The following is a 22,551-nucleotide window of genomic DNA, read 5'->3' on the forward strand; positions in this document are numbered from 1 at the left end:
AACAAGTGTATGTGATTACAATCACAAACGGAATATCTAATTCCCAACAAATTTTGCAAACCAACAAATTAAGCGTAATGTATTATTATCATAATTTCTCCCCAATTCTTCTTCTTCTTTTTTTTTTTTTTTTTTCAAACAGTGTGTAACTTGTGGTGATAGAAGTTCACCAGTTGACCCAATTCACAACATTTTTTGTTATGCCCTTATCTTAACTCTACTGTATTCATTTGCAACATCACTTGATTCATTCTTTTAATCTCGGTATTTATGTCGCCATAAAAGTCTTCCTCTTGTGGTTCCACATTTCTTTCCTCATTCGTCACTTCATGCATTATCATAGTGTTGTTGGTTACCTTATTCAAACACACCGTCACTAAGGCTTTCAAGCAAGCCACCACTAAAACAATTGTCAATATAACTACTAAACCAACAAACAAGTCTGCTCTCCTCCAAATGTGTTTCCCAACCATGCAAAGGCACCTCCTTTTATATAATCGTGGTATCTTGCTCCCTCTTGTCCCACCTGTAGCCATCTGTAAGACATGTGAGCTACTCCTTGTATATGTTCATACCTATAACATAATTATATGTCAATGACATTCAACATTATATACCAAACTAACAAGCTTCCAAAAAGGTAAATAAAGAAAATCCCTTAATATGTAAAATAAATCAGATTATTTGTCTTACCCTGGTCCCCCTATCTCCTGGGGTCGAACTAAATCCCTTAATCATGAGTGTAGTTGTGATACATTATCACTCATGCTGTATTAATATCAGTAGGTAATTGTACGTCATGTAGGCAAATAAATGTCACTATCCCAAGTAGGAATATCACATGTTGAAAATGTAATGTTTATCAATGCAAGGGGTGTTAAAATGTAATTCAAATGACTGTAAATCACGACTATCATTTATCTGTCACTGAATGTTCTGCTGGGCTGCTAGGTGCAGCCTCATTTTCTGTGGGACCATCCTCCCTTGCCCCATGTGCTCGTTTGCAATGAGAGGCATGAATCCAACTTTCTATTTTGGGTCCATATTTGTTTCTATTCTTATCAATCTCCTATGGTTTATCAGTTCGTTCCAAAATACCGCAACCAAAGGTTTTAACCAACGTTCTACCAAACTATTTCCAATGTGAACTCAAAATGCCAGTGAAACAATGATTCGAAGAATTAACTTCAAGGGGTCAATAAATTTATTCTATAACCAGATCTAATTTTCCCATCCAATAGTTTGCCTTGCCACATGTCATATTATTACACTTTAATAAACCTTCGAAAAATGTTTCCCATCTCAACAAATTTCCTTTTTTACAAATAGCCATGTGTAAATTACGTATTTAACTACAATTTCCTCTCAGTTTGTTTGGCCCAACTGGCCGCAAAAATGGCTGCCAACATGCAGTATCGTTTTTTATCTACCAAGCAAGTGCTCGTCCACACAAGACCTCTACCAAAATTTTGTTTGTAAAAAACAAATCTGGGATTTCTGATTACATGGATGCACCCTCTCAGGACATTTTCAGGCTGCTGTTAACAATCCACTACGATAAATTAATTCGTTTACCCTGTGTAAATTATGTATTCTGGGAAGTCAGTGTAAGACCTCTCCCAAATTTGACTAATTTTGTACTCCCACATTTTTTTTTTATGAAGCTCATATCCATAAATAGCTGTTATTCTCATATAAATTCTATCAAAAAATGGAATCCCAAGATTACTCCCAATTTTTACTATTAATGAATAGCTGCTCATAACTCAGCAAATCAAATCTTTATTCTCCATCTCCCTTGACAAAAGTGATAATTTTCATAATCAAATTATATTTCTATTTTTTTATTTTACGAATTCTCTCGATGTGCGATCCCATCCACATGGAACTATCTATTTTCAGACAAGGCACACTGTCGGTGTCAACAATCTTGTAAGATTGATACACAAAACAACAACAACAAACACAAACATTGATACACAAAACACACACACACGCATGCATTATGCATATTTGTTTGCGTTGGAACCATTATTTACAGATCAGGATGGGTGTCAGTTTTTTATTTCAATTTCATAAAATTTGTCCTTCAATTTTATAAATGCTAATACACAAATGGACCAAAAAGTTTATTCTTAGAAAACCCCTATGATGTCACTTTGAAATTACCCTTTCAGTTCCCACAATAATTTATCGAAATTTGACTACACGCCCATTTACATGTCAGTCAACCACTGACCTATCGATCATGCGGAACAATAGTCCGAAATTCCCACCTGATCATCATGTGACTCTTGTCACTTGGTTTCAAAAAATTTGCAACGCAATTGTTCCAAACTTTGTAAATTTAAAATTGCTGTGCCCAAAATAGAAGATCCAATTTTGGCATTTGATCAATTAATTATTAATTTGTTAACAAGCAAAAAGAAAAAATGAATCATTCTTGCTCCGAAAACTTTTCAGACACAAGAATCATTGACAGTTATTCATGTTTGTCCAGTAATCGAATATGTTGAGGCCAATCATCATTTGGGATTTGCAGCAATGAAGGCCTAATCATTGTCTGAGGTACCGGTAAGCACTGGTACCCTTGATCTTGGTTTGCCCCATGAACTTGTCTTCCTGTTGACATACGGACATCTTCTTCTCCAATGTCCCATCTCTCCACACTTGAAACACCGGTTTCTGTCGTTGCCTGGTCTGTGCACCTGTGCACTTGTATTGCTGGGCTGCATCTCTACATCCCTGAGTTGCCACTGCAATCTCTCGTTATCTCCTGAAACACTAAAAAATTATCTGTACCGTCCTTTTTGGGGAGACAAATGGGAATCAGATGGGACAACTGTCACTTCTACTCCTATTTTCGGGGGTAGTTGTGCACTTATCTCCTCCACTGTATCCTGTATCCTTTTTATTTTACGTTCTAGGTCCGTTATCCGTTCTTGCTGTTCCCGTTGTCTGGATTCACCATCCCAAAGATGGAATGCAGGCCAGTCTACTGTTAGATTCTGTCTCTTCCTGGCTTTCAATTTTTGTCCTAATCTTTCCAATCGACTTCAGTCAAATGTACCATCTCTTGGAAACTCCTTAGCATGTCCCTTTGTCCAGAAATGCCAATTCTCGACCTCCCTTATAGCTTCTGCACCATAACGGTCGTACATATGATATTTACAAGTACCTTTTTGTGGAATCTCTGGTTGTCCTTGTGTATTCTTGCAGGCTCCATTTCCGATTCTGCCTGTATGTGAATAACACTCAATATTCACTCAATGTACCAGGTAGATTACTAGGATCTGCGCTTTGGAATGCACCTGTACACACCTGTACTATATGTACTATAAATAAAATCTACTGGAGTTTGTTCCACCTTTTATCAAAGTAGCGTTGGATGTGTTGTAGCTTGTTCCAGGTTCCTCTAAAGCTTCACTCGTACTTCCAGGAAGGATCTGTCCACCTGTTCAAACGGTGATTTCCAGAGAATCTCTCTCACCTGTGGCTTTTGCCCAACCCAATCTCACAGATCGGTACTGCAGATGAGCCAAACGGGTCAGTATGAAATGGGTGAATCCGCAGGTATGTCGTTCTGTCGAAGGGGGAATCACACAATGGTAACCACACATATATATCCATACATAGACTCACCATCTTGCTCAATTTTCCAAGGTTGTCTTCACATTGATAATATCTCACAAAGATATCAAAGCTTCTTTCTTGAGACCGCATCCTCATCAATCAATCAATCAATTTATTCAATTAAATCAATTCAATCATTCATCAATAAATCAAATTAATCACTCTAGATGACTCCCTGTATACGCCCTTTCCCCAATGATGTCAGGATAGATCCATCCATTGACTGAGATTGAAGATCATCGGTCGTCACCTCAGATCCATAGCTCATGTTAATTGATGAATCACTGTTCTGTACTAGGGTCATATCTGACATATTTTCCCAATTTTGCCTGGTCACCACAAATTCTCTTTGCAACCACTAAAGGCAACTCATCCTTCATTCGTGAGACAGCCAAAATTGATGGCAGATGTGAAACTTCATTGGGAAAATGTCTCATTTTCAATAGTACCCAAACCCTCTTGGCAATCAAAATTTCGTAAAACTCCTGAAATGTTCTACGAACAAAACGATGATCAATTCATAATTTGCCAAAATTTTTTTATTTATTTATTATTAATTCATGCTAAAATTTGGAAATCAATTGCTTGTAATACACAATTTATCCTATAGGGCTTGAAAGCTCTTTTCCAAGTTCGTGCAATCATTCTGCATTGAAGCCCGATGATGTCATTCATAATAATCATCATGATTTTATAATCCTCTCTCATAATCAACCAACAAGAACAGCACACATTTCCTGTAATTATCTCTCATAATCACCAAACAAGAACAGTACACATTTCCTGTAATTATCTCTCATACTCACCAAACAAGAACAGTACACATTTCCTGTAATTATCTCTCATAATCACCAAACAAGAACAGTACACATTTCCTGTAATTATCTCTCATAATTACCAAACAAGAACAGTACACATTTCCTGTAATTATCTCTCATACTCAACAAACAAGAACAGTACACATTTCCTGTAATTATCTCTCATACTCAACAAACAAGAACAGTACACATTTCCTGTAATTATCTCTCATAATCACCAAACAAGAACAGTACACATTTCCTGTAATTATCTCTCATAATCAACAAACAAGAACAGCACACATTTCCTGTAATTATCTCTCATACTCACCAAACAAGAACAGTACACATTTCCTGTAATTATCTCTCATACTCAGCAAACAAGAACAGTACACATTTCCTGTAATTATCTCTCATACTCAACAAACAAGAACAGTACACATTTCCTGTAATTATCTCTCATAATCACCAAACAAGAACAGTACACATTTCCTGTAATTATCTCTCATACTCAACAAACAAGAACAGTACACATTTCCTGTAATTATCTCTCATACTCAACAAACAAGAACAGTACACATTTCCTGTAATTATCTCTCATAATCACCAAACAAGAACAGTACACATTTCCTGTAATTATCTCTCATAATCACCAAACAAGAACAGTACACATTTCCTGTAATTATCTCTCATAATCACCAAACAAGAACAGTACACATTTCCTGTAATTATCTCTCATACTCAACAAACAAGAACAGTACACATTTCCTGTAATTATCTCTCATAATCACCAAACAAGAACAGTACACATTTCCTGTAATTATCTCTCATACTCAACAAACAAGAACAGTACACATTTCCTGTAATTATCTCTCATAATCACCAAACAAGAACAGTACACATTTCCTGTAATTATCTCTCATAATCAACAAACAAGAACAGCACACATTTCCTGTAATTATCTCTCATACTCACCAAACAAGAACAGTACACATTTCCTGTAATTATCTCTCATACTCAACAAACAAGAACAGTGCACATTTCCTGTAATTATCTCTCATACTCAACAAACAAGAACAGTACACATTTCCTGTAATTATCTCTCATAATCACCAAACAAGAACAGTACACATTTCCTGTAATTATCTCTCATAATCACCAAACAAGAACAGTACACATTTCCTGTAATTATCTCTCATAATCACCAAACAAGAACAGTACACATTTCCTGTAATTATCTCTCATACTCAACAAACAAGAACTGTACACATTTCCTGTAATTATCTCTCATACTCAACAAACAAGAACAGTACACATTTCCTGTAATTATCTCTCATAATCACCAAACAAGAACAGTACACATTTCCTGTAATTATCTCTCATACTCAACAAACAAGAACAGTACACATTTCCTGTAATTATCTCTCATAATCACCAAACAAGAACAGCACACATTTCCTGTAATTATCTCTCATACTCAACAAACAAGAACAGTACACATTTCCTGTAATTATCTCTCATAATCACCAAACAAGAACAGCACACATTTCCTGTAATTATCTCTCATACTCAACAAACAAGAACAGTACACATTTCCTGTAATTATCTCTCATAATCAACAAACAAGAACAGTACACATTTCCTGTAATTATCTCTCATACTCACCAAACAAGAACAGTACACATTTCCTGTAATGATCTCTCATACTCACCAAACAAGAACAGTACACATTTCCTGTAATTATCTCTCATACTCACCAAACAAGAACAGTACACATTTCCTGTAATTATCTCTCATACTCACCAAACAAGAACAGTACACATTTCCTGTAATTATCTCTCATAATCACCAAACAAGAACAGGACACATTTCCTGTAATTATCTCTCATAATCACCAAACAAGAACAGTACACATTTCCTGTAATTATCTCTCATACTCAACAAACAAGAACAGTACACATTTCCTGTAATTATCTCTCATAATCAACAAACAAGAACAGTACACATTTCCTGTAATTATCTCTCATCACCAAACAAGAACAGTACACATTTCCTGTAATTATCTCTCATACTCGCCAAACAAGAACAGTACACATTTCCTGTAATTATCTCTCATAATCACCAAACAAGAACAATACACATTTCCTGTAATTAGCTCTCATAATCACCAAACAAGAACAGTACACATTTCCTGTAATTATCTCTCATACTCAACAAACAAGAACAGTACACATTTCCTGTAATTATCTCTCATACTCAACAAACAAGAACAGTACACATTTCCTGTAATTATCTCTCATAATCAACAAACAAGAACAGTACACATTTCCTGTAATTATCTCTCATCACCAAACAAGAACAGTACACATTTCCTGTAATTATCTCTCATAATCAACAAACAAGAACAGTACACATTTCCTGTAATTATCTCTCATACTCAACAAACAAGAACAGTCCACATTTCCTGTAATTATCTCTCATAATCACCAAACAAGAACAGTACACATTTCCTGTAATTATCTCTCATACTCAACAAACAAGAACAGTACACATTTCCTGTAATTATCTCTCATACTCAACAAACAAGAACAGCACACATTTCCTGTAATTATCTCTCATAATCACCAAACAAGAACAGTACACATTTCCTGTAATTATCTCTCATAATCACCAAACAAGAGCAGTACACATTTCCTGTAATTATCTCTCATAATCACCAAACAAGAACAGTACACATTTCCTGTAATTATCTCTCATAATCACCAAACAAGAACAGTACACATTTCCTGTAATTATCTCTCATACTCAACAAACAAGAACAGTACACATTTCCTGTAATTATCTCTCATAATCACCAAACAAGAACAGTACACATTTCCTGTAATTATCTCTCATAATCACCAAACAAGAACAGTACACATTTCCTGTAATTATCTCTCATACTCACCAAACAAGAACAGTACACATTTCCTGTAATTATCTCTCATACTCACCAAACAAGAACAGTACACATTTCCTGTAATTATCTCTCATACTCACCAAACAAGAACAGTACACATTTCCTGTAATTATCTCTCATACTCATGACATACATGTCTTCAAAACATTGTATGTCCAAGAGAAACTGAACGGAAAGAGTGAAAAGTAAAAAATAAAACGAACAAGTGCAGATACATTGAAAGTACACCGCCCCCATGCCAAATACTTAAATATCCTACAGCGCGGCATTGGGAAGGAGAGGTGTACGCTAATTGATTGATTAATTGTATAATTAAATCAATAAAAGATTATCACAAAATATTTTCTTAATCAATTGGCTAATAGCATAAGTAAACCAAGTGCTTCATCCGAAGATATATCTTTTAGGAATTTAATTAAATAAGTCCTTTATAAAAATTAAATAATTAATTGATTTATCAAATAATTAATCAATAAATCAAAATATCCTTTTACTCATATCACTTGGTCACTGTCATGTCCAAATATCAGACCAACAACTATTTTTGAGATCACCATAGGCCAAAGTCAACAACAATTTCAAATTTCTAAAATCCTCAACTTTCATCTGATTGACTTGAAATTTGAATGGGATTTACATATCAGCAAACTGAATTCAACCAACTATTTTTATTCATCTTAGGCCAAAGTCAACAATTTCAAATTTCTAAAATCCTCAACTTTCATCTGATTGACTTGAAATTTGAATGGGATTTACATATCAGCAAACTGAATTCAACCAACAACTATTTTTATTCAACTTAGGCCAAAGTCAACAACAATTTCAAATTTCTAAAATCCTCAACTTTCATCTGATTGACTTGAAATTTGAATGGGATTTAAATATCAGTCAACTAGTTCAACCAACAACTATTTTATTCCACATAGGCCAAAAGTCAACAACAATTTCAAAAATCCTCAATTTTCATTCGATTGCCATCTTTCACAATAATTCTGGACCGGCATCAGATGGCGTTGTCTGTCAATAATTTATATGTTAATCGAATGAGTTTTAGGTGTTATAAGAAATGGCGGGAAAATTTTCGGGAAAATTTTTTTTCCCCTCTCCTCCACCCTTTTTTTTTCTTTCTTACCTTGGATCCACGGCTTTCGTCCTACACAATTCCGTTTAATTTGTCTAAATCCAACTCGCCGTTTCAAAGATATAAGCCGTTTTGTCGCGGTATCATAAATTGGAATGGGGGAAAAGATATACTGTATATATAATTCCATTGTCCGCTTCCTCTCCTCGGCCAAGCCAGTCGCCCGCTTTGAGCGGGCAACTCAAGGGTACTTTTGTAAGTGCAAACGAGTGTACCCGATTGTACACGTGTACGGGCCTTACAGGACTTGGAAGGAAATGGTCGCATGGTGCACTCATGGTCCATTTGCTCTTAGTACATGGTAAGGCTTCTAATAACCAGCGTATTCGTGCGACTACGCACGAATCTTTGCAAAGACGCAGTCTTAATTACACAGCCAAATGCAGGCAAACATTCGCTTCGCGCACATCAGTGGTGCGTTTCTCCGTGGCGCGTGTCAGAAGAATTACACAGCGCAGGAAAAATACGTATTTACAGAAATCGTTAAAAAAAACTCGGATAATCGCTAAAATCGTTGTGGCCGGTGTACCATCCGTGATATTTGTTTGCTCATTCACTATTCCTGATTCGTCATCAAGGATCTCCATCATCACACAGCGTACTTAATTCCGCATTTTAATGAGAATTCAACAGGATTTTACGACTCAAAGGAAAAAGAACGAGCAGACATTTTGCAGGACGATCGTTACAAAATCGTTACATATATTAAAGTATTTATAATGTCGACAAAAATCATATCTTAATTCTTACAAAAATTGGTTCTTTTGCATAAATCACAGCACCGGGAGAACCAGCTCAAAAAATGTATCTTTGTGTTTATACAGCACCCTAGTAATTGGTTCTTTGTGTTTATTAATTACACAGCACCCAGGCCCCGCTCATATGGATCTTTGTGCAGCGCTACACAGCACCTGAGCAAAAGGGTCTCATCTACATTTTCCTTATCAGGGCTTCCGTGCACCAATAGTGCGTGGAGAAGCCCAAACACCACATCCTCCATGTATATACAGAATAACTATTCCCACGTTCGTACATCATGCTGGACAAGAACAAGAACATGCTTACCTTTCAGAAAGATCTTGTCGGTGTCCAATTGATCCTCGTAAGGGCCACCAGATTGTTCGGGAATGTTATATGACTCAGGAGGCTCCGATATGACAAAACAGCTTTTACAAAAGCAAAGCTTTATTAGCTAATAATTCACTTGTTTCAAATAATAACATTGACTACAATAACTCAACGAATTTGGCTAATTCAAGTCGTTGGTTCTTCTTCTTTGGTCGGTCTTCTGCGCTGTCCTCGTTCGTTCCGTTGGGCAGAGATTCTGATGGCAAGTGTGTTGACTCAAAGTATGTTCTCGTTTATATGGGCACCGCCGCGCTAATCCTCTCTCCGCTAAATGCTCCGAGGTCATCCACGCTCGCCCCCCTGCTGGGGAGTTCCTTCACCCTCTTTGCAACCCGATGTCCAAAACAATAGTACGGGCTTGGGAATGTGTGTTAGCCTGGGGTCGTGATAAGGTGAACAAAAGAACTCCCAGGTTCCATGTTCTGAGATACATTCCTGACATTCTTACGAACCACCTGGACTACCTGCTCCGTTACTAGTCCCAACCAATGAGTTACACTTCCACACATCCTTACCCCACATTTAATTGTATGTACCGTACAAGTGTACTGCACAATTCAATACATGTACTGTACGAGTTCCGTACCATTGAGGCTGTTCTCTTCCGTACCATAAGCTTATAGATTCCATTGGCAGCTAGTTGCATTTAAATGAAAAACAAAAATTGTTGTTTTGTTTGTTTATAAACACTGTGAACCAAAAATAGCAATAATTATACAAATTACAATGAGATGAAATGATCAAGCAGCGGAGCTCTACTCTAGTTGAGCCATGAAACCCTTGTAAAACACTCGTGTGACTGTCATTCACTGCAGATCACAAGATCAAGCAACCTACCGGTTTCACTGCATGTAGGTAGTAGAATCATCAGGACTGCTACAAACCAGAGAATAGGCCACACCAAGAGTTTGCATTGATGCTTTGCGAAATCAAGAATATTTCTCTCTGTTTGCAATACATTTGCATTTCTCACCCATGATGACAGCTGCAATTAACTTGCTCTGACTTTGCAATCTCACGTGCACTGCTCCTCAGATTCAATACGAAATGAACGTTCCACCAGTTAAAAATGAGCAATCGGGCGACCAGCGGGCCAATTAAACCACTGTTAGTTGAAGTTGTCTGCCGTGAAGGATCACATAGTTGCTGACATTTCAGGCCTTACCCTTCGTCGGAGCAAAATATGTAAAGTCTGAAACGGTCTACTTTTACAGTCTACTTTTACAGTCTACTTATAACCCTTCATCTAATTTGCCACTTTTCTTTGTTTAAAAACATACACACGATGTACAACCTCCATAATTTGGCTCACAGTCTAGGAGACGTCTGTCACTTCACAAAGGGAAAAAATGTGCAGGTTTGTTTTCTTGTTTTATAACAGAGCAAGTGTGTCCGTTACTGGCCTGAAGAGGGCTGTAGCAAAGACTACGGCTACCTTAGAGTGCACAACATACACGAATCGGAATCCTACGACTACGCCCTGCGCAAGCTGGAGCTCACACATGTGGAGCATGTAAGTTCTCACACGTGGACCTCTGCACTTTGCAGAATACATCACAGCTGCTGATCATTGTCAAATACATCGTCTTCTTCAGTTGAGCAGTGTTTTCTGCAGATAGTATCTATTTTTTCCCATTGACTTTTCCTCTCTGCTAACAGTCGGAACTACGGATAGTGTGGCAGTACCACTTTAAGGCATGGCCAGATCACGGAGTACCCAACGAGCCAGGTGGTGTCCTCAACTTCTTGGATGAGGTGAACCGGCGCCAGGATTCCATCCCTGATGCTGGGCCGCTCGTGGTTCATTGCAGGCAAGATATTTGTTTGAGGTGTTGGTGTTTTCCCATGACCCGAATGGTGAGGGAAGAAGGGTGGGAGCGATATACTGCATGGTCACCGTTTGCTATTGATTATATGTCATAACCACCTGTTGGACTACTAAGGTGATTGGTTTTTCTGCAGCAAAAGCTATGGGCATCCAGGAACTCACTGACAGCTCATGGTATGTCATTACAGTGCCGGGATTGGTCGAACAGGAACCTTCATCGTAATCGACATTCTCATCGACATCATTCGTCACAAAGGTGCACCACCTTTTCACAAGGATGTTTACACTCCACATTGTTTACCACCAATGTACTGTACTTTTTAATAAATGGGAGGAATTTAATAGCATTTCGTTCCGTTTTCAGATTTTTATATGAACTTTTTTCACTTTTTTGTTTTTTTTGTTTTTTGTTTTGCTTTTTTCATGTGACGCGAGCATCTGTGAAAGCACTGTCTGCACCGTGCCACCATAGGCCTCGATTGTGATATCGATATCCCAAAGACTATCCAGATGGTGAGGGCACAGCGCTCGGGGATGGTGCAGACCGAGGCACAGTTCAAGTTTGTGTACATGGCCGTGCAGCAATACATTGAGACGATGCAGCAGCGACTCGCTGAAGAGCAGGTTTGAAATGGTTTTCTTGCTCATTTGTCTTCAATGTAGAGTTTTTATTTTGCCACAAACAAAGGAACCAGGTCGTTATGAAATCCATTCCATTCCTGAAAAATGCCTGAAATTCTCAGTGGTATTTTGACCTAATTGTCCTCGTATTCAGTTTCCTACTCCATTATGAAATGAAACATTCCCTCTGTTTGATATGAACGTAACTTACAAATTATAACTTCCCATCTGATTGTTGCATTGGCTGAAACTAAAAATCGAGGTGAAGTTTGGTTGTGATGGCCTGTTTAGTGTTCTCATCTCAACCAATGGTCTTGATGCTTGGAATCCAGGTTCAAGTCCCATATATAGTACAATATGTATTTGTCCGTTGTCCACCAATGTCCTTTTAATTTGACATTAAAGTATACTGATGTCAACTGTCTTTCTGCATGCAATTTATGTATAAGCTCCACTATGAGACTTAGATAAATGTAAAATAAGAGTAATTTGTGGTCTTTTTATTGCTTTTTTATACTCGCGGTATTGCATCTGGGTCCATTTTGTCTGTTTATCTGCACAGAATGTGCTAACATAGGCCACACACACCACCTAGTGGTAGTCAGCAGTACACTTTTTTTTTTCAACCGAGTACCTTTATAAAGTATGTTCAATTAGAATGTGAGTACGTCTATAAAATACGTACGATAAAACCACACAAAACAAGTCCGGGCGAGGGTATGCAATCTTTGATTACTTGTTCTAGTTTTATACAGACTTGGCATTTAATATGGAATTTTTTTTTTTCTTGACTTGGGTTTACTTTCTGAACTCAGTATATCAATCTGGTGAGTTTCTTTTACACTTTGGTGATTTATTTGTTAAAAGAACCATGTCACTGATTGTCTGTCGCAGCCAGAAGTCAACAACAGGATTATCTCACAGGTGGCGTGGCAAAATGTACGGACAGGTGCATTTGATGATTGGCTTCACAGTCAGGTATACAAGGGTTGTTGCGTTCTGTATTAGTGGAAAACAACTGCTGCACGTCTACAAAAGTTATTGCCGCTTCCTCTGGAGATGGTCCGTCAACTCGACAATGCTGTTTTTTCATGGAGTGGTGGCTTTTCGAAATTCTGGCATGAAACAGCGTACTATTGCTCGGCAGTATGGCATCACTCAAGGTCAGGTGTCAAAGATCCTGAAACGAAATGCTCAGAGGGGTGTCCCTACTCCAATACCGAGGCCAGGACGTCCACGCAGAACCACAAGGAGAGATGATCGCCAGCTGCACCGGTTAGTCCGCAATGGCCGTACCAAGTCAGCTAATCGGCTTAGGGCTGAGTGGCAGCAACTGACAAATGTGCCTGTATCCAGAAGGCTAGTCAACCAACGACTGGTTCAAGCAGGCTATCGTGCCAGGCGTCCCCTGAGAAAGCCACGCCTGACCAGACAACACCGCCAGCGCCGATTGCAGTGGGCCAGAGAGCACCGTCAATGGCAGCCAGGACACTGGAATCACGTGATTTTCAGTGACGACTCTAGATTTCTGGTCTATCGTCAAGATGGCCGTGTCCGAGTGCGCAGACAAGTGCATGAAGCCTACAACAAAGATTGTATAGTGCCAAGAGTCCAAGCTGGAGGTGGTGGGGTGACCGTTTGGGCTGCTTTTCATGCAGGGGGGCAAAACTGACCTGGTTGTTCTGAATGGAAACCTGAACCAGTTCAAGTACAGGGCCATTCTGGAAGAAACATTGCTTCCATTTGCTCGTGCAGCCTTTCGAGGAAACTTTGTCTTCCAAGATGACAATGCACGGCCTCATCGTGCTCGCATGATCCAACACTTTCTTGCTGACCGTGGTGTAGAACATATGGAGTGGCCTGCCATGTCCCCAGATATGAATCCGATAGAGAACTTGTGGGCAGAATTAACGCGTCAAATCGACCAATTGGACCAGCAGCCGACCTCTGTGCATGAATTGCAGCAGGCTATTGTCACTGCATGGCAAGCGATTCCTGTCCAAACCTTGGCAAATCTCGTGAACAGCATGCCTCAACGTGTACGTGCTCTCCTGAATGCTCGTGGGGGTTACACGAAGTACTGAACTGTAATTTTACTGTCCGTAATCCCAGTCGTAATTTAACTTTTGTTTTTGTTAAAAAAATTTTTGGCTAATGTGCAAAATAAAGAGATACTTCTGGAAAACGTACAGAAGTTTAACACAGTACTGTCCATGAATTGAGTTCGATATCAGTTTACATCACTTTCAAGGATCAATTTATTTGTTTCGAAATGTCAAATGTGGTTTTTGTTTGTTTTAAAGGTCACATTAACAAAATCTAGAATAATTTCAACATAATTCCAATGAACTTTTGGTTCTAAGACATCTTGAAAAGGAAGTTCACGCCCACAAAAAAATATTCCATATTAAATGCCAAGTCTATATATATATATATATATATATATATATATAAAACACTGTGTGTGTGTGTGTGTGTGTGTGTGTGTGTGTGTGTGTGTGTGTGTGTGTGTGTGTGTGTGTGTGTGTGTGTGTGTGTGTGTGTGTGTAATGTTACCGATAGACTCCTAAACGGAGAGGCTTACATGCTTGATATTTGACATAGACATGGCCATTGAGCCTGGGACGAACATGGCCGAACTCAAAATATTTGACGATCCATATTTTTTATTCATATTTACCTCAGCGCATTTCAGCGAAGTAACCGCTAATCTCAGCCGGTTCCAGAGCAGCTTCTTTTTTTTTTTTTCTTTTTTTTTTTTTGTATAGTGAATCGAGGCTCGTGAAAGAGCTAACATTAACTTCACAAACAAATCGACCAGACAAACAAAATACACAAAAAGAGGGAGCGGAAGACAAGATGGGGAGAAAAGGGGAAGCACACACACACAACATCCGAGAGCAGGGAGATGTGTGGAAGGGAGAGGGCCCGGGGGGAGGAGGCGTGGGAAGGGGGGGGGGGGGAGGGAGAAGTATAAAGCACAAGGACACCAAGGACTTCCAGGACAAAAGTTGGTATTTCAAAAAGTAGAATTGGGGTGAAATTAGCGGGGGTAGAAAAGATCAAGGTTTTGGATGGGGGAAGATAAGAGATGGTGGTGAACAGCTGTTTTAAAGACTTGGAGGGTGGAGTGGGATTGAAGAGAGTGAGGGAGTTTGTTCCATATTTTTTATTCATATTTACCTCAGCGCATTTCAGCGAAGTAACCGCTAATCTCAGCCGGTTCCAGAGTTCGCTCAGCTCGCTGATTCGCTCAGAGCGATCACGTGATGTTCCATTCTCGCCGCCAGCCTGATTCGCTCAGAGCGATCACGTGATGTTCCATCCCGTCACACGTCACACGTTTTTTCACCTTTTATGCGATCGTGTTTTGTATCGATTTTGTGCGATATGAATTAAATGTCTTTGAAACAGCTGTGAAACGTCTTTCCACAACCCTTCCGTAACCGATTGGAGCAGTTTATTGCCGCACAAAACGAGATCCGCGAAGCGAGTTGGTCGAGCCGTTTCGCTCAGAGCGATCACATGATGTTCCATCCCGTCACACGTCACACGTTTTTTCACCTTTTATGCGATCGTGTTTTGTATCGATTTGGTGCGATATGAATTAAATGTCTTTGAAACAGCTGTGAAACGTCTTTCCACAACCCTTCCGTAACCGATTGGGGCAGTTTATTGCCGCACAAAACGAGATCTGCGAAGCGAGTTGGTCGAGTCGTGCTGACAAAGATGGCGACACGGCGGCTTCACTTTTCACGGAGTATGAGCGTTCTATATACAGTGAAACCTTGACTTACGAGTGCACCAACTTACGAGTTTTCCGAGATACGAGCCGTCGCTCGGGCGGTTTATTGCTTTGAGATGCGAGCCGAGATCTGAGTTACGAGCTTACGCCACCCGCCACCAGGTGGGTTCCGGTCACGTGGTTATCTTGCCGTGCAAGCATTTCTGCCGTATATCGCTGCTGTTTTGTTTTCGCATTTTGGTTATTTTGGAGCTGACGCCACCCGCCACCAGGTGGGTTCCAGTCACGTGGTTATCTTGCCGTGCAAGCATTTCTGCCGTATATCGCTGCTGTTTTGTTTTCGCATTTTGGTTATTTTGGAGCTGACGCCACCCGCCACCAGGTGGGTTCCGGTCACGTGGTTATCTTGCCGTGCAAGCATTTCTGCCGTATATCACTGCTGCTTTGTTTTCGCATGTTGGTTATTTTGGAAAATTTCTTAGTTTTAACCATGGGTCCTAAGAAATTGAGTGCCAAGGGCAGTACTGAGAAGAAGAAGAGGATGATGTGCTTGGATATAAAACACGCAATCGTCGAAAAACATGAGCGAGGTGTGCGTGTTGTCGACTTGGTGAGGCGGATGTGAAGGCAGCTGAAGATTTTATTATAACTTTTGCCGAACTGATAGAAGCCGAACGATACATCCCCCAGCAAATCTTCAACTGTGACGAGACAGGGCTCTTCTGGAAAAAGATGCCGAGGAGGACGTATATAACGGCAGAGGAGAAGAGCATGCCAGGCCACAACTTGTTCAGAGTGCCGGCGATAGCTCGCCTTCTCTTTGTGGAAAACACGGTGAGATCCTTAACATCCAACAACTAATGGGACGCAAACGGGGCGCCCAGTTTAGCGGTACACACATTGATGAATCACCCTGCCTGTGATTCACCCATGACAGGTTATAGCTGGGTCGGGATTCAAACCCAGGCTGGACAGTTTAGAGTCAAGTGTGCGTACCTCCAGTCCAGGCCATCCTGCCAACTTGTATGCTGCATACAGGTGAAATATAAAGCGCGAGATATTTTTATATATACTGTATATTTAAAAAAAAATTGGTGTGGTTTTTGGCGGGCTGGAACGGATTAATAGCATTTCAATGCATTTTAATGGGGAAATTTAATTTGAGAAACGAGCAAATTGAGTTACGAGCTCGGTCACAGAACGAATTAAACTCGTAAGTCAAGGTTTCACTGTATTTTCAATTCAGTGCGCCCGTGATTTGTGGCATAGACATGACCATTGGGCCTTCACGGTGTAATTTGTGCGAGGCTTTTGTCCGAGTGAGCTTGAGTCGAGAGGGCGAATGTATGGGTTGGGAATGTACGGGTCTCCCTTCCCCCGCCCGGCAATGCCGGTACTGGAGGACGTCACAGGATCGGTGAGTCTCCAAAATCCGCTTCGTGCTGTTGCGAATATGCAGGACTATGTCCGATTGTTGTGCTGCTCTCCGACCATGAGAACTGCAACGTCATTGTTGACTGGCCATCCCCTTCCCTCCCCCTTCCCCCTCCCCCCTCCGTCCCCCCTTCCCTTCCCCCTCCACCCTACCCCTCCCCTTCTCCCCTCCCCCTCCATTTTCCCCCTCCCCCTCCCTTTTCCCCCTCACCCTCCCTTTTCCCCCTCCCCCTCCCTTTCCCCCCTCCCCCTCCCTTTCCCCCTCCCCCTCCCCCTCCCTCCCCCTCCCCCTCCCTCCTCCCCCCTCCCTCCCCCTCCCCCTCCCTCCTCCCCCCTCCCTCCTCCCCTCCCCCTCCCTCCCCCCCCTTCACCTCCCCCCTCCCCCCTTCCCCCCTCCCTTCCCCCCTCCCCCCCTCCCTTCCCCCCTCCCCCCCTCCCTTCCCCCCTCCCCCCTCCCCCCTTCCCCCCTCCCTCCTCCCCCCTCCCCTCCTCCCCCCTCCCCTCGCCCCCTCCCTCCTCCCCCCTCCCCTCCCCCCTCCCTCCTCCCTCCTCCCCGCCCACCCCCTCCCATCCCTCACCCTCCCCCTCCCACTCGTCTCCCCTCCCCCCCGTTCCCCTCCCCTCCCCTCCCCCCCCGTTCCCCTCCCCTCCCCTCCCCCGCCCGGCAATGCCGGGTACTTCTGCTAGTATGTATATACGTATATATATATACGCATTACCGGTCAAAAGTTTTAGAACACCTCAATTTTTCCAGTTTTTATTGAAATTTACGCAGTTTAATGTCTCAATGTCCTCTGAAATTAAGCATTGAACAAATAAACAATTGGAGATAAAAAAGAAATCATACTCATTTTGTTTAACAAATTTTAATTTTAATTTTTGACTCGGCAAAGTCGCCACCTTTTGCAGATATAACCTCCGAACACACTCGTGGCATTCTTTCTGCAATGGAAATCAAATATTGTTCAGGAAGTTCCTCCCAACACTGTTGCAGAAGTTCCCACAAATGTGTTGCACTTGTAGGTTGCTTTGCTTTCACCCTTCTGTCCAGTTCATCCCAAACCAGCTTGATGAGGTTTAAGTCTGGAGACTGTGCCATTCCATGATTTGAAGCCTACCATCTTGTTATTTTCCTCTTGTTGAATATGTTTCAAGGGCAGAAAGTCTAGAAAACCACAGGTGGGATGGATGGGCAGATGACGGTCGGAGAGCAAATGTATCGTCCCCTCCGGTGAAACTTGCAGGGACTAATAAGGAGCCAACATTTAGACCGATGATGTATCCGGGATGTTTTGTATTTTCTGGAGAGTCTAAAGAATGTATTGGTTATTGTTAATTGATGATCAGAGCATGTTGACCATTTGTATCACCTTACTAAGATATGCAGGTCCATTTGTATCACATTATTAAGACTGATGAAATTCCAAGTAATCAGGATTATATTGTTACGGATCTCAGAGACGGCACTCCCCTTAGCAAGGGGGGGTTAATCCCCTTGGCCTGTTAAGCTGGCCGTCTCTAGTCCTGGTACTTGTAACGCTCCTTTGCGGGGTGGAATTGATCAGGGTTATTGGTCAAGGTGTTCTCCCGAATACCTTTACCAATCCCTCCACAAAGCAGGGAGACAAGTACCGCTCGAACCACGGACAAGATGGTATTTGCTGAGCGGTTTAGCAATCCGTGGCTCGAGCCGTTAGCAATTGACTAACCCGATTCCGAGCGTTGGCCAAATCGTGCCACAGGTACTCAATCGAAAGAAGGGACTAAAGCGATCAGGGGAAAGAAGAAACCAAAGTAAGGAATACCAGACATTTATTAATTATGTACAAAACCAAAGAACCAAAGAAGAAACGAAAGTAATATACAGAAGAAGAAGAAGACACAGGGCAGCCGTAAGCAGTCTTATATTATTCCCCAGGACAACAAACAGACTCACACGACAGGGAATGGCAGGCAGGAATGACTGGACGAAGGAGAAGGGTCCATGCAGGTGACAGGGTAGGACGGACCGGGCCGGTGCGCAGCGTCTAAGGTGGCTCCAGTCCACGCTCCGGGTTCGAGGCGAACAGCCAGCGGCAGCTTCACATATTCGGTTTCACACACGGTCGGACAATGTTAATTGACTACTGTATTGTTGTCGCCATCACGGACCCACTCTTCTGCCTCACGATCCAGCGGTATGCTCGCCTGGTACCTCCCTCATCTGCCGGATCACGTCTCTCTCTCAAAAGGCTTCGCGCTCACGCTTATATTACGTGCGTTGGAATCAAGGCGCGCTTCATAGAGCCACGCCCGCGATGGTACCTCGCCAGCCCTGGTTGGTCGGTAAGGGCTTGCTGACTCCACCTCCGATGACGAGTCGACGTGCCACACCTTTTTCTGGCGGCTCCGCCCCCTCCTTCCTCGGCTTGACCGCATGGCTAATGGCGGTTTGGGGCCAACAACCACATCAAGGCAAGGAGCAGCGAACGCTGCTCGACCGTTACTTTGCGGAGACGCGGGTGAGGCGATTGGGGAAATTGAAAGGGGCCTATCTTATTTGATTAATGCAATGCAGATTCAACTATTGGGAACAGATCCTTAACTGAAACACATAATAATGAAATAACTACGGAGAGGTCCTATTGTTCGTTACGTGTTGTACATGGACTAACTAGGGTGTGATCTTTAACAAGCCAATTGATGGGGATATTTACAGGGGAACATTTATAAGGGATGCATTTACTAAAATGTACTAGTGAAGGTTCTAAAAACCGTAACAATATATGTTGTTTGGGTTTGTTTGTGACCTGTATGTTTGCATTGTTTAGAAAAGGTGATGGCCAGAGCATATGCCCCAATGAACAAAGTGTTTATGTACGGACATCCACCGGCAGGCTCATGAAATTGCTTTGGCAGGTCGTTTTTGCTGGGAAAGGCTACTCCTGTTTCTTTTCAATAACCTTTTGGCTTTCCGCTCCAGTAAAACGTGTAATTCTCAAATTTCTTTCCAAACCTGTCCTTTGCCAACTCGTCTTGTGCTGCTACTGCCTTGACCAACTTGTGCACAACAATGGCATTTGGGTCTGAATTCTCAACCAGTGTCTGCGTTTGGGTCTGACCGATGTATGTCTGTCGAGTGTAGTACAGCATGAGCATTCCATTCTTCTTGGTTAGAATTGTGAATTTTTCTGTTTTTTTTTTTTTCTACCGTTGGGAAGGATGCCCCGTCTGCCACAGTCTTCTGGTCAGGGCATGTTTATGGCTCATTTTATCAGCTGCTCTCCATATTGGGGTGGAGCAGGATGTCCCTAGAAAAGGTAGATATAAATCCACCATCTCTTCATGCCTATGTGGGTGTTTGCACTTACACTTTTGTGTTTTGCACATTATTGCATGATGCTTTTATTGATGCCACAAGTCCTACATTGCCAAACAGCCATTGAGCCCAAACTAACCCTGCATCCTCTCCCCCACACGCAACATCTTCCTTTGTGTAGCCACTTTAACTCGCATTTGGGTACATTTGTCAATATCACAAATAACTCTTCTTCTTTCTCGGCCACAATTATTCCCACATTCTTGTGTGGCTGGCCGAAGTATTTAGTACGAGTCTTTCACGAACCGTGAAATGCCTGCCCCGATGCTCGACTAAGTAGTTGGGACAGGAATTTGGAATGTATTCATGATGTCAGCGATAGCTCACCTACTCTTTGCGAAGGACACCGGATCATCGTTAATGTCCACCAACTAATGCTGGCAGACAGGACGTCCATTCTTGCGTCCATCCGAGGCACGGCCCGCACATTGATGGATCACCCTGCCTGTGAAACAAAGGGGATGACAGTTTATAGCTGGGCAGAGAGATACCACAAAACACTGTAAACTAAACAAAGTTGAATTGCCGTTGGATGGTATTTATTTGTTCTCATTTTGACAAAGGAGGCTTGTATTCTTTGCTTGAATCATTCTCATATTGACCGTCACCAGCTCACCTATTTTAGCAGGCATCTGAAGATTACATTGCAGATAGCCACCAATTTCTTTTGTTTTTCCAATACTGTTTTATGCAAGAGCTACCTAACTGGTAAATACATTGTTTATTTATTTTTCAATATATATTTTTTTAAATACATTTTTTGAACGTGATATTAAGAGATTATTTTATTTATTTTTGTGTTTGCTTCATTGCATCAGAAAGGCAGCAGTAATGCATCATTTGGTTAAACCTGATGCATGAAGTGAACTAGACCTAGCGGACAACCCGCCCTATGGGTGAAACTTCCCGAGTCAGCCCACCGAACACGGGTGGCTGCTTTTAGTGTCCGGGGAATCAAACTAGCGGGAAATTGTCAAGGATAGCACTGCCCGCGATCAATAGAGTAATCGCCAGGATGAGTCATGAAGTGAGGAACGGGTGTGATAAAGAGACCTCACCGTAATCACCAATATTGTAATCACCGCTGTGAGAGGTGAGGAAATATGAGGTGAGGAAAGTGTGGGATTTGCCACACCACCTAGATGGACCGTTGTTTGCTGATGCAGATAGATGTGATAACAATAGACACGAATAACGATGATAGGAAAAACGGTTGCGTCCAATTGGTAGTGCCGCGACCAATTAACGAGTGAATATTGCTGACACAGCTACAGGCACACGACCTCTATTTATTACAGTACATTGTAAACCATCCACTTCCCACCTCCAACTTCCCACCCCTCACAATTTAGTGCTCAGGATGAGTCAGGCTCTAATCCCAGTTGGATTATGACAGCTCTTCCTGAATGTAATATATGGGTTTTACCATGATGAGAAAATTTATCTTGGTTTTTATTCTCTTCCCCCCCCTCGCCCCCCATTTGTCATTGAATTTGCTTCATGAGTGGTATGTAAAAGTTAATTAGTCGTATTATTTTCAAGAATACATGGAATGTCATCATAAATAAGGAGTTTAAGTCATAAGGAATGATATAATATAAATTTGTTAGGAGGCACTGAAGCAGTTGGCCAGGGGCAGGGGCTTACTTAGGATGTTTTGAAATGTAACATTTCTTATCAATAAATGTGACTTTCCCATATAGATATTGGAATACTCAGTCCCTCTATGATTTTTAGCTCACCTGGAATGTAGTCCTGGGGAGCTTATGGGATGGCGCGTCGTGCGTCAGTCCATAAACACAATTTCTCTGAAACTGCTGATGTGATTGTGATCAAACTTGGCACAAATTATATCTGTTATGTTGCAACTCAAGTTTGTTCACGGCATTTTAAAAACATCGAGGTCG

At 41.5% G+C, this 22,551-nt stretch overlaps 2 protein-coding genes across 4 annotated transcripts in view; one reads left to right on the forward strand and one right to left on the reverse strand.

The window, feature by feature from the left end:
- PTPN11 (protein tyrosine phosphatase non-receptor type 11) overlaps positions 1-22,551 on the forward strand; it is a 234,342-nt gene that overhangs the window by 193,199 nt on the left and 18,592 nt on the right. For all 3 annotated transcript variants that reach the window (XM_078780847.1, XM_078780846.1, XM_078780848.1), the window contains exons 10-13: positions 11,040-11,171; positions 11,318-11,469; positions 11,675-11,742; positions 11,959-12,110. In XM_078780847.1, coding sequence (XP_078636973.1) covers positions 11,040-11,171; positions 11,318-11,469; positions 11,675-11,742; positions 11,959-12,110 — 504 coding nt within the window. The remainder of the gene's footprint in view (positions 1-11,039; positions 11,172-11,317; positions 11,470-11,674; positions 11,743-11,958; positions 12,111-22,551) is intronic.
- LOC144892693 (protein FAM200C-like) overlaps positions 1-22,551 on the reverse strand; it is a 1,175,895-nt gene that overhangs the window by 84,338 nt on the left and 1,069,006 nt on the right. The gene's annotated exons all lie outside the window — the stretch shown is intronic.

The sequence above is a fragment of the Myxine glutinosa genome, chromosome 6 (genome assembly GCF_964187855.1).
Source record: "Myxine glutinosa chromosome 6, kmMyxGlut1.1, whole genome shotgun sequence".
NCBI lineage: Eukaryota > Metazoa > Chordata > Myxini > Myxiniformes > Myxinidae > Myxine > Myxine glutinosa.